Here is a 13239-nt window from a genome sequence, read left to right on the forward strand (position 1 = left end):
GGAGGGGGCGGGCACGGCGTCCGCGCCTGCCCATTGGCCGCCGCGCGCGGGCGGGGGAGGTCGCGGGCGCGGTGACCCGGTCCCGCAGCGCCCGCGGGCCGCCCAGCACTCGGCGCCGTCGCTCCGTCCCGCAGGCCCGCTCCCGCCGCAGCATGTTGCGCGCCGCCGCGCTCGCTGCCGCCGGCCTCCGGCCCCGCCTGGGCCGCCGCCTCCTGTCGGCCGCCTCCTCCCAGGCCGTGCCGGCCCCCAACCAGCAGCCCGAGGTCTTCTACAACCAGGTGAGGCCGCCGGCCGCGGGGCTTTGTTCTGTCGGGAGAGGGAGCCCGCCCGGGAAGGCCCGGGCCTCCTCGGGGCCCCGTACGCAGCGGGGCTGGAGCGCTTTGCTGCGCTGCGGCTTCCCGCACACCTCCGCGCCCTGCCCGCGGGCCTCCTGGCACCTTCGCCGCGGCGGACGGCCCCTGTTCCGTTCTCCACTGTGACTGCGGCCGCTTGTTCGTTTCCCTGCTCCCGCCGAGCGTGTTCTGCCCCGTCAGCAGCCCCTCAGTCGCCGCGGTGTCTGCACAGGGCTTTCACCATCACCCACCCAGACGACCTTTCCATCAAAGTCCCCTCTTAGCAGGAGCTTTTCCGTCTTTTCCTTGGTCATCTCTTAGCCCTTAATTCTTGCCCGTGTCCAAGAAGTCCAAATGGAAAAACAAGAAAGGGAGGGGGCCGCCTCCGCCAAGGTTCACCCCTTGGCCACGGAAAAGGTCAGGCCCCTGGGCCGGGAGCACACACGCTCACTGCTGGGAATCGGGAAAGGGTGCGGGACCTTCGCCTCTGGGGCGCAATCCCCAAGTAGTGTCCGCGCCTTCCAAGGAGCTGGTTTTCTTCCAGCAAACCGGGGAGGGGCTTTCCAGGATAACACCGCTTCCCAGAAGCCAGTTTCTTGCTTAAGCAGAAATTCTTGCTATTCTTGCCTCGGAATATTTTCTCTTTTGATCTTTGAGTTTGGGTAAAGTGCTGGAATTCACAGAGAAGGAAATCGATGTGAAGACTTCGTTTTTGTATGTGCAACAAGCTACCCTTCTGTGAGCTTCAGTTTCTTCTTTTGTAAAGTGGGAAGTGGGTCAGAGGGTGAGCACTTACAGTAATAACAGCTCCTTTTCTCTGTGCACCTGGCATGGTTCTGTTTTGCCATTTAATCCTTACAACAGCCCAGTGAGGTGGGCACTGTGATCATCTCCATCTTATAGATGAACAGAGTGACGGAGAGGTTTCGTGAGTTGCCCAAAGATTGAAGCCAGTGGCAAAGTTGGGGTTCACATCTAGGCTCCCAAAAGAAAGCCTCTAACCAGAATATTCTGTGCTACAATCGATGTACCTCTGGGTTGGAATAGAGGGGTCAGTGCTGATTCAGGATGCCATAGAGCCAATCCTGGGTGGATTTTTTCAAGTGGACCTGCTCCTTTGGCCCAGAGCTGAGCTGCAAATCTGCATACAGGTAGTGGGTAAAGGCATACCTGTGTAATTGTAAGGAGTGTTACAAATAGTCATTTGCGAGGGAATAAAAACAAGAGATAAAATTCCCTTTATGGAACACAAGCCCCAAATGCAGCAGCTGTTGTTCTTTTGGTAGGCTGCTTAATGAGAAGTTCATGCTCGGGAGACTTGAACATCAGAAAGATTATGCAGAGATATCCTTAAGGGAAAGATGCCAGCACCCCAGGCCTTTTGTGGACACAAGATTGAATTAAGATCTTCCTCCTCTGGGCAGCCTGGCTGGCTCAGCGGTTTGGTGCCGCCTTCAGCCCTGGGTGTGATCCCGGAGACCCGGGATCAAGTCCCACGTCGGGCTCCCTCCATGGAGCCTGCTTCTCCCTCTGCCTATGTCTCTGCCTCTCTCTCTCTCTCTCTCTCTCTCTCTCTCTCCTGAATAAATAAATAAAATCCTAAAAAAAAAAAAGATCTTCCTCCTGTGTGGTCACATGGAAATGAGGAAATGGCATCCCAACGTACATGCACAGGGATCTTGCAGATAGCATGAGCCTTGCTGTCCTTAGTCTGGGGATGTGAAGTTGGGGGAGAGGAGTGCAATCTCCCTGCAGCTCCTTGCATCAAGTTTTTTGAGATTATAAAAGTAATAATTGCTTGCTGTAAAAATACAGAGTACTGTAAAACTTCCCACACCCCCCCACTGCACTGCCACTGTTAACAGGTTGGTCTGTGATCTTGCTTTTTCTTTGTGTGTGTGTGTTCATGCCTGTGAGCAAACATGCACCAGATTTTTTTTCTTTTTTTTTAAATAAATGAGATATTAGCACTTACTGTTCTGGAGCACTGTCTCATTGAACAATGTATCTGAGTTATCTTTCTCAGTTAGTACATTGATATCTTTTTTATTCTTCCCAAGGTTGCAATGCATCACACCATGTTGAAACTGGCTCTTCTTAAAATTCTTGGGCTGTTTTCAGAGTTGCATTGTTGCTAATGCTGCTGGCAAGCATGCCAAAACCTACTCTGAATATTTTTGAGTCTCTAGGAGCCAGGGGCTCTAGGTACAAACTACATCATACTCCTGGACATTTCCTGAGGTGTTACTGGGTCCTTGAAGTTTAATGAACTGTTCTAGAGTTGAGCTTCCCAAGAAGGAGTTCTTCCATCCGGCTTTGAAGTTGCTTCTGCGGGGTAGGTTTTCTTGCCAAAGGCATTTGGAGGGGTATTTGGGCTTTTGAGGGAATGTCACAGTTCAGGCTTGTTGGGTCTCACCTGGATGGGTGGGAGTGGTACAGGTGGCAAGTCTTCTCTTTCCCACCTCCTTCTCTCAATCCAAAAGAGGTAGAGGGAGGTGGTTTGGTCCACCTTCCTAGGGTCCTCTTGCCTTTACTTGTCTTGGGTGAGGGCGCAGAGTGGGGTAAACTTATTGATTGGAAGATTTGGGACACTCTCTCCTTCCCCCGCTTACAAGCAGGGACCTGTAGGGGGAGCTGATGATGGCCAGGCTTCTTGAAGATCAACATGTCTTATCTTTGGCGGTTTCAGGGACACACCTCTATCAACAAACTGATTTTCATTTTTCATTCTTTTTTTCTTTCCTGACTTGGTGACTTAAATCAGCCCTGCTGATTTTTTTTTAAATTTTTTTTATTTATTTATGATAGTCACAGAGAGAGAGAGAGAGAGGCAGAGACATAGGCAGAGGGAGAAGCAGGCTCCATGCACCGGGAGCCTGACGTGGGATTCGATCCCAGGTCTCCAGGATCGCGCCCTGGGCCAAAGGCAGGCGCTAAACCGCTGCGCCACCCAGGATCCCAGCCCTGCTGATTTTTAAAGCTCCTGAAGTTAAGCCCCACTGGTTTTCACAGCCAGGTATTAGGGGGATTTGTCTTCTCAATGTGAGTACCCAGTGCCTCGCATGCCTAGTGTAGGATCTGATCTCTTGCATTTGCTTCTCCATGCTGTGGCAACCCTCCTGTTTGTGGTTAGTCTTGCCAGGGATTTGGTTGCCAACTGTATGTCTGTCCCTCCTACCCTTTTCAACATGGCCTCCTGTATATGATGAACTGTGGGAAAGCCTGCCCTACCAGTCTTCAGGTCGTTTTCAGAGTTGGCTGCATAGATGGAGCTGTTATCTTGGTATGTCTGTGGGACAAGGTGAGCTCAGGATCCTCCCATTCTGCCATTTTCCTGATTCCCCATGTTGATTGATAATAATAATAATGAAGACCAGAATATTGTTAGGTACCGTTGTGTTGCGCTCTGTACTCAGACCACCTGCCACTCATTAGTGTTGATTTGGCCAGGTTCATTCATTCAACAGACATTTCCTGAGTGCTCCCTGTTCCAATGAACAAAACAGATAGGAATCCCTGCCTGTGGAAAGCTTGTGGCCTGGATGGTGGAGACAGGTAAGTGAAGTGCATTCTTGGCCAAGGCAATCAGTGCTATGGAGAAAAACAAGGCAGGGAAGAGGGGGATACAGAGCGTGGTACAGTTTATTTAACTCTGTACCTTAACTACTACATCTGTAAATTGGGGTAAAAATCCTATATACATCATAGAGTTGCTGTGAGGGTGGAGTGGGGGTCATCCTTATACAGCCCTTAGCAAGCCTGGCTCTTCATGACCAGTGCCTCCATGTTTACACAGCCTTAAGTAAAGGCTGAGGTAACAGTGATGCTTTTGAGCTTATGAGGTAATAGTGATGTAACTCCATTATGTGGGTGCTGTTGTAGTTTTAAGTTGTTTTCTGAAGGGGTGAGCTAAGTTGTGGTAAAGTTGAATGGGAGTTTGGGGTGACTTAAATTGTGTCCCTATTCTTAGCTTCCTGACCACAGCCCTTGGGAACTAAAGAGAAAACTGACAAAAAAGAAATTAAAGAAAGTGTCTCCCTGTATAGAATTTTCTGATTACAACATTAATACATCCTCAGTACCAAAAGCCAAGCATTACAGAGTCCATGAGGTAGAAACTCATTGGAAATATAAGCATGCACCATTGGCCCATAATTTACATTAGAGAAAACCTAAGAAGCTAGCTTGCCATCCATGGGGAAATAAAAGAACAACTTGTGCTATGGTTATAGGAAGGAACAATTCAATAGATGCAGTAGTTCAGGAATTATCTGGAACTGGATGAATAATGGGTCTCAAAAACAATGTGACAAGGCAGGAAGGGGTCCTGCGTTCTGCAGATAGGAAGCTAATTAAATCACCCAAACAAACTTTACACTGAATATGAGCAGACCTATCTCCATATAAAATAGATAAAAATGGGGGCTCTTGGGTGGCTCAGTCAGTTAAGTGTCTGCTTTGGGCTGAGGTCATGATCCTGGGGTCTTGGGTTTGAGTCCCGGTATTGATTCCCTGCATTGGGTACCCTGCTCAGTGAGTTGTTGCTTTTCCCTCTCCTCCAGCTTGTGCTCTCTCTCGCTGTCTCTCTGTCTCAAATAAATAAATAAAGTTTAAAAAAAAATAAAATGTATAAAAATGTTCTGGAAGAAATATGTGCATTGGTGTGAAGGTGGTGAGTGCCTTTGGAGGGGGTACTGCTTAGGGAATCTGTTTACAGGTAGTGATTAAAGGGAACTTTGGCTTTATTTAAATCTTTTATTTCGTTAAAGCTAAGTGACCTGTGAGCAAATATAAAAAGAAAAAAAAAGAGACAGTCCTCTGATATTTCACACCTCCAGATAATCACTGCTAACAGGTAGTATATCCAGAATAGAAATTTGATTTTCCTTGTTTTTCTTGGGTGATTCTTACATAATGAGCCAAAATTTATGTTGGGTTAAGCAGTGGTTTGAAGTGGCTTTGTGCTGAATGAGTCAAGTGAAATATCTCCACATTCATCATACTGGTTTTATTGTTTGTGAAAGAGTTTTAAGATCCTTTGTAGAAATAATAGATTCAGGCAAGGCAGAGAATCAGAGGATTTCACCAGACCTACCTTGGTACTTCTGCTTCTGACATAATTATATTATAAATGAATGTAATTGCCTTTCATCACCTTCTGCCTTTCCAGAATCTGTGAATCTGTGGAAACATACTGCGTTACGGGTGACTGGGCTCTGAAAAGGTTTGTGAGGGACTCCTGGGTGGCTCAGTTGGTTAAGCATCTGCCTTCAACTCAGGTCATGATCTCAGGGTCTTGGGATTGAGTCCCACATCGGGTTCTCTGCTTAGTGGGGAGTCTGCTTCTCCCTATCCCTCTGCCCGTTTCTCTTCTCGTGCTCTCTCTCAAATAAACAAAATAAAATCTTTTTTTTTTCTTTTTTAAGAAGGTTTATGGTATTGAGGTCAGGTTGAAAGGACAGATGTGTATGCGGTGGACATGTGTACCTATCCCCTGATGAATAATTATGATTGCTGATCACTTAGGGTTTGTTAGGCCCTGTGTTGATGTTTAACTACACATTTTCACCTTTCATTCTTCCAATAACTGTATGAAGCACAGGTATTGTAGCTGTTTCAGATGAGGGGACTGTGGCTCTGGGACTTTAAATACTAATTATGAAACCAGGGTTCAACTCTACGTGCATGCCCTTAGCCACATGCTGGGCTGCCTCGTGACCAGGCCCTATGAGCAAACAAGGTTGTAAATATTTTTTAAAAGATATATGTATTTATTGGGGATGGGGGGCAGATAGAGAGAATCCCACTGAGTGTGGAGACAGATGCAGGGCTTGATCTCATGACTCTGAGATCTTGACCTGAGCCAAAACCAAGAGTGAAATGCTCAACCAACTAGCCACTCAGGCGCCCCAAGGATGTTAATATTTAGGGGAACTGAACTTGAATATTTGAAATCAGAAGGGAAGAGCCGCATTTGTGTTCATGTGTGTTATTACCAGCCTCTAGCACCGAGATCAGAATATTATTGCTGTTCAGTAAATATTTATTGAAGGCATGAATAGTTGCCATTTATCAAACTATTTTTTATAATTTTATGTTCCAGTAGCAAGGAATAGGAACACAATATTTCCACTCAGAGGAGCCTTTTTCAAAGAATTTGGGGGAGTTAATATGAATAAGAATGTGAAGACGTGTAGGGAGTGCTAAAATTATCCAAGGGAAGTGATTGCAGAAAGATAGAGGTTGCCAAATCATAAGACCAGAGAATGTCAACAAATTGAAAGCATGACTGCCAGGAGAACCCACCACTCTCCCATGGTGAATGTGCTGAAAAATCTAGGAATGCAGAATAAAAGGCCCGGAGAGCCGAGAGTGGAGGGGAGAGTTTGGGTCAGATGCCAGAATGTCTCCAGCAAGTCTGGGGGAAAAGGCTGCCCTTAGCATTACTACTAAACTAACCCAAAGTTTGGAGGTTTGAGAAATGTGAATGTGTGTAGCATTCGGTGTTTTTCTTGAACTTATCTCCTCAGAATCTTGTAAAACAAAATATAGCATCTGTTTTCTGTTGGACATAAGTTACCTAACTGCTCTTGAAAAAAGCAAATGCCAGCAAGAGTCTCCCCGAGATAGAAAACTGCCCCATTTGCTCCCTCATCCTTGGGGAGGGTAGCATATTCCAGGGATGTAGATTTCCTAGGTAACAGATCCCCAGTTCTTTCATGCATCAAAGCCTGAATTAAAATCTTTCTATAATGCAGCCTCTCTGCTTAATTGGAGCTACTGAGTACCACTGAACCTGTTATTGGAAACCTCACATAGATGACTGTCCAGTGCCTTGGGGTGGAGGCGGCACTGGAATGTCACTCTGTCCTCGCCTTGGTTAGGCCTCCTCCTTGGGTCCTCAGCTTCTAGGCACCCACCATACCACCCAGTTTTCTGAGGCAGCCCAAGGATTGTGTTGTCCTCTGACTCAGCAATTCTGAATTTTATACGGCCATCTGTCTCAAGTTTGCAAATGTCCATGTCCAAGGATGTGTGCTGTAGCAACACTGTCAGGAATAGTGAAATTGATCCTAAAAGTGCATGTGTGGGAACTGGTTCAATAAACCGTGGTCTTTTCATACCAAGGAATGCTGTGTTGCTTAAAATATAATAGGGCGATATGTTTGTGGAAGAATGTCCAAGATAAACTGAGAAAAGCAAGTGAAGACAGAGAGTTGACGATCCCTTCTCAAGAATTGATGCTCCTGCCTCTGGCCCGTTCCCCTCATAGTGCAGCAGCCCTAGCTCCCTACCCAGGGCAGGTGTGGGATCCAGAGCCCCCTCCTCCTGTCCCTCGCCCTTACTCTGCAGCCATGGTGTCCTTTCGGTTCCTCTTGTCTCCAAACTCTTCCTTTCAGAACATTCCTCAAGTGCCGCCTGACTCCCTGGCCTGTTCCACTATTGCCTGCTTCCACTGTTGCTGCTGCTTCTTTGTTGGTCCGCTCATTGATTGTGTCTCAGCTCCCCAGGACTTGAGCAAGGAGCCAGGACTTTGCTCTTTCACGCCATACCCGGCATGGGCATAACACTCTGTTAAAACTTACTGGCTGCGTGAATGAGTGAGTCTGGCTTGTACAAGATAAAGGGAGATGAATTTATTAAAATATGTAGAAAATACAGGGTGTTGATGCTCTAGGAGTTTTGCCAGTAGTCCAGATTCAGAGCATGAGCTCCTGATGTTGCTAGGATGTCTCTCTGCATGTTGCTCTGCTTCTAGAAACTTGAATGAGGAAGTGTGCGCTGGGAGCACCCCCTCCCAGGGTGACAAAGTTCAGCCTGTTACAGGGGCCAAGCTTTGGGTTTTGGGCCAGGAGGTTATGAAGCATTTGGCCTGGTATCAGTCCTTGTGTTTACTTAAGTGAATGCTGTGAAACTCTCCTCCCACACCCTCCTCAGGGTGAGAACATTTCCTACCCTGCTCCCCATCCCTGAAGGAGTGCAGGGGAGACCACTGAAGGCTGGTTCTAGGAGGAGGGAAATGGGAACTCGAAACCGAAGGAAGATTCTAAAAAAAAAAAAAAAAAAAAAAGGAAGATTCTAGGTTTATGCTAGGCAAATTCAGGCTTATTTTATCAGTGAGAAAGATGGATTATAGAAAATTCAACAATGGAGAGTGACCCAGCAGGTTTAGGGCTTTGAAAGGCAAACAGGTGCCAGGGAGTGGTTTTCTTACAGGCTTCTTTTTTTTTTTTTTTCTCTTACTCAGTTTTTTATTTTTTTTTTTATTTTTTATTTTTTATTGGTGTTCAATTTACTAACATACAGAATAACACCCAGTGCCCGTCACCCATTCACTCCCACCGCCCGCCCTCCTCCCCTTCTACCACCCCTAGTTCGTTTCCCAGAGTTAGCAGTCTTTACGTTCTGTCTCCCTTTCTGATATTTCCCACACATTTCTTCTCCCTTCCCTTATTTTCCCTTTCACTATTATTTATATTCCCCAAATGAATGAGAACATATAATGTTTGTCCTTCTCCGACTGACTTACTTCACTCAGCATAATACCCTCCAGTTCCATCCACGTTGAAGCAAATGGTGGGTATTTGTCATTTCTAAGAGCTGAGTAATATTCCATTGTATACATAAACCACATCTTCTTTATCCATTCATCTTTCGTTGGACACCGAGGCTCCTTCCACAGTTTGGCTATAGTGGCCATTGCTGCTAGAAACATCGGGGTGCAGGTGTCCCGGCGTTTCATTGCATTTGTATCTTTGGGGTAAATCCCCAACAGTGCAATTGCTGGGTCGTAGGGCAGGTATATTTTTAACTGTTTGAGGAACCTCCACACAGTTTTCCAGAGTGGCTGCACCAGTTCACATTCCCACCAACAGTGTAAGAGGGTTCCCTTTTCTCCGCATCCTCTCCAACATTTGTTGTTTCCTGCCTTGTTAATTTTCCCCATTCTCACTGGTGTGAGGTGGTATCTCATTGTAGTTTTGATTTGTATTTCCCTGATGGCAAGTGATGCAGAGCATTTTCTCATATGCATGTTGGCCATGTCTATGTCTTCCTCTGTGAGATTTCTGTTCATGTCTTTTGCCCATTTCATGATTGGATTGTTTGTTTCTTTGGTGTTGAGTTTAATAAGTTCTTTATAGATCTTGGAAACTAGCCCTTTATCTGATATGTCATTTGCAAATATCTTCTCCCATTCTGTAGGTTGTCTTTGAGTTTTGTTGACTGTATCCTTTGCTGTGCAAAAGCTTCTTATCTTGATGAAGTCCCAATAGTTCATTTTTGCTTTTGTTTCTTTTGCCTTTGTGGATGTATCTTGCAAGAAGTTACTATGGCTGAGTTCAAAAAGGGTGTTGCCTGTGTTCTTCTCTAGGATTTTGATGGAATCTTGTCTCACATTTAGGTCTTTCATCCATTTTGAGTTTATCTTTGTGTATGGTGAAAGAGAGCGGTCTAGTTTCATTCTTCTGCATGTGGATGTCCAATTTTCCCAGCACCATTTATTGAAGAGACTGTCTTTCTTCCAATGGATAGTCTTTCCTCCTTTATCGAATATTAGTTGCCCATAAAGTTCAGGGTCCACTTCTGGATTCTCTATTCTGTTCCACTGATCTATGTGTCTGTTTTTGTGCCAGTACCACACTGTCTTGATGACCACAGCTTTGTAGTACAACCTGAAATCTGGCATTGTGATGCCCCCAGATATGGTTTTCTTTTTTAAAATTCCCCTGGCTATTCGGGGTCTTTTCTGATTCCACACAAATCTTAAAATAATTTGTTCTAACTCTCTGAAGAAAGTCCATGGTATTTTGATAGGGATTGCATTAAACGTGTATATTGCCCTGGGTAACATTGACATTTTCACAATATTAATTCTGCCAATCCATGAGCATGGAATATTTTTCCATCTCTTTGTGTCTTCCTCAATTTCTTTCAGAAGTGTTCTATAGTTTTGAGGGTATAGATCCTTTACATCTTTGGTGAGGTTTATTCCTAGGTATCTTATGCTTTTGGGTGCAATTGTAAATGGGATTGACTCCTTAATTTCTCTTTCTTCAGTCTCATTGTTAGTGTATAGAAATGCCACTGACTTCTGGGCATTGATTTTGTATCCTGCCACGCTACCGAACTGCTGTATGAGTTCTAGCAATCTTGGGGTGGAGACTTTTGGGTTTTCTATGTAGAGTATCATGTCATCGGCGAAGAGAGAGAGTTTGACTTCTTCTTTGCCAATTTGAATGCCTTTAATGTCTTTTTGTTGTCTGATTGCTGAGGCTAGGACTTCCAGTACTATGTTGAACAGCAGTGGTGAGAGTGGACATCCCTGTCTTGTTCCTGATCATAGGGGAAAGGCTCCCAGTGCTTCCCCATTGAGAATGATATTTGCTGTGGGCTTTTCATAGATGGCTTTTAAGATGTCGAGGAATGTTCCCTCTATCCCTACACTCTGAAGAGTTTTAATCAGGAATGGATGCTGTATTTTGTCAAATGCTTTCTCTGCATCCAATGAGAGGATCATATGGTTCTTGGTTTTTCTCTTGCTGATATGATGAATCACATTGATTGTTTTACGGGTGTTGAACCAGCCTTGTGTCCCAGGGATAAATCCTACTTGGTCATGGTGAATAATTTTCTTAATGTACTGTTGGATCCTATTGGCCAGTATCTTGTTGAGAATTTTTGCATCCATGTTCATCAGGGATATTGGTCTGTAATTCTCCTTTTTGGCGGGGTCTTTGTCTGGCTTTGGAATTAAGGTGATGCTGGCTTCATAGAACGAATTTGGAAGTACTCCATCTCTTTCTATCTTTCCAAACAGCTTTAGGAGAATAGGTATGATTTCTTCTTTAAACGTTTGATAAAATTCTCCTGGGAAGCCATCTGGCCCTGGACTCTTGTGTCTTGGGAGGTTTTTGATGACTGCTTCAATTTCCTCCCTGGTTATTGGCCTGTTCAGGTTTTCTATTTCTTCCTGTTCCAGTTTTGGTAGTTTGTGGCTTTCCAGGAATGTGTCCATTTCTTCTAGATTGCCTAATTTATTGGCGTATAGCTGTTCATAATATGTTTTTAAAATCGTTTGTATTTCCTTGGTGTTGGTAGTGATCTCTCCTTTCTCATTCATGATTTTATTAATTTGAGTCTTCTCTCTCTTCTTTTTAATAAGGCTGGCTAATGGTTTATCTATCTTATTAATTCTTTCAAAGAACCAACTCCTGGTTCTGTTGATCTGTTCCACAGTTCTTCTGGTCTCGATTTCGTTGAGTTCTGCTCGAATCTTTATTAACTCCCTTCTTCTCTTGGGTGTAGGATCTATTTGCTGTTTTTTCTCTAGCTCCTTTATGTGTAAGGTTAGCTTTTGTATTTGAGTTCTTTCCAGTTTTTGAATGGATGCTTGTATTGCGATGTATTTCCCCCTTAGGACTGCTTTTGCTGCATCCCAAAGATTTTGAACGGTTGTATCTTCATTCTCATTAGTTTCCATGAATCTTTTTAATTCTTCCTTAATTTCCTGGTTGACCCTTTTATCTTTTAGCAGGATGGTCCTTAACCTCCATGTGTTTGAGGTCCTTCCAAACTTCTTGTTGTGATTTAGTTCTAATTTCAAGGCATTATGGTCCGAGAATATGCAGGGGACAATCCCAATCTTTTGGTATCGGTTCAGACCCGATTTGTGACCCAATATGTGGTCTATTCTGGAGAAAGTTCCATGTGCGCTTGAGAAGAATGTGTATTCAGTTGAGTTTGGATGTAAAGTTCTGTAGATATCTGTGAAATCCATCTGGTCCAGTGTATCATTTAAAGCTCTTGTTTCTTTGGAGATGTTTTGCTTAGAAGACCTATCGAGTATAGAAAGAGCTAGATTGAAGTCACCAAGTATAAGTGTATTATTATCTAAGTATTTCTTCACTTTGGTTAATAATTGATTTATATATTTGGCAGCTCCCACATTCGGAGCATATATATTGAGGATTGTTAAGTCCTCTTGTTGAATAGATCCTTTAAGTATGATATAGTGTCCCTCTTCATCTCTCACTACAGTCTTTGGGGTAAATTTTAGTTTATCTGATATAAGGATGGCTACCCCTGCTTTCTTTTGAGGACCATTCGAATGGTAAATGGTTCTCCAACCTTTTATTTTCAGGCTGTAGGTGTCCTTCTGTCTAAAATGAGTCTCTTGTAGACAGCAAATAGATGGGTCCTGCTTTTTTATCCAGTCTGAAACCCTGCGCCTTTTGATGGGGTCATTAAGCCCGTTCACATTCAGAGTTACTATTGAGAGATATGATTTTAGTGTCATCATGATATCTATTCAGTCTTTGTTTTTGTGGACTGTTCCACTGAACTTCTTCTTAAAGGGGAATTTTAAGAGGCCCCCTTAAAATTTCTTGCAGAGCTGGTTTGGAGGTCACATATTCTTTTAGTTGCTGCCTGTCTTGGAAGCTCTTTATCTCTCCTTCCATTTTGAATGAGAGCCTTGCTGGATAAAGTATTCTTGGTTGCATGTTCTTCTCATTTAGGGCCCTGAATATATCCTGCCAGCCCTTTCTGGCCTGCCAGGTCTCTGTGGAGAGGTCTGCTGTTACCCTAATACTCCTCCCCATAAAAGTCAGGGATTTCTTGTCTCTTGCTGCTTTAAGGATCTTCTCCTTATCTTTGGAATTTGCAAGCTTCACAATTAAATGTCGAGGTGTTGAACGGTTTTTATTGATTTTAGGGGGGGATCTCTCTATTTCCTGGATGTGAATGCCTGTTTCCCTTCCCAGATTAGGAAAGTTTTCAGCTAGAATTTGTTCAAATACATATTCTGGCCCTCTGTCCCTTTCGGCGCCCTCGGGAACCCCAATTAAACGTAGGTTTTTCTTCCTCAGGCTGTCGTTTATTTCCCTTAATCTATCTTCATGGTCTT

At 44.4% G+C, this 13239-nt stretch overlaps 1 protein-coding gene across 1 annotated transcript in view; it reads left to right on the plus strand.

Moving 5' to 3' along the window:
- Positions 1-106: 106 nt before the first annotated feature.
- Positions 107-13239, plus strand: part of ALDH2 (aldehyde dehydrogenase 2 family member) — a 37498-nt gene continuing 24365 nt past the window's right edge. Inside the window, exon 1 of the mRNA XM_038575112.1 lies at positions 107-278. Coding sequence (XP_038431040.1) covers positions 153-278 — 126 coding nt within the window. The 5' untranslated portion in view covers positions 107-152. The remainder of the gene's footprint in view (positions 279-13239) is intronic.

This window comes from Canis lupus, chromosome 26 (genome assembly GCF_011100685.1).
Source record: "Canis lupus familiaris isolate Mischka breed German Shepherd chromosome 26, alternate assembly UU_Cfam_GSD_1.0, whole genome shotgun sequence".
NCBI lineage: Eukaryota > Metazoa > Chordata > Mammalia > Carnivora > Canidae > Canis > Canis lupus.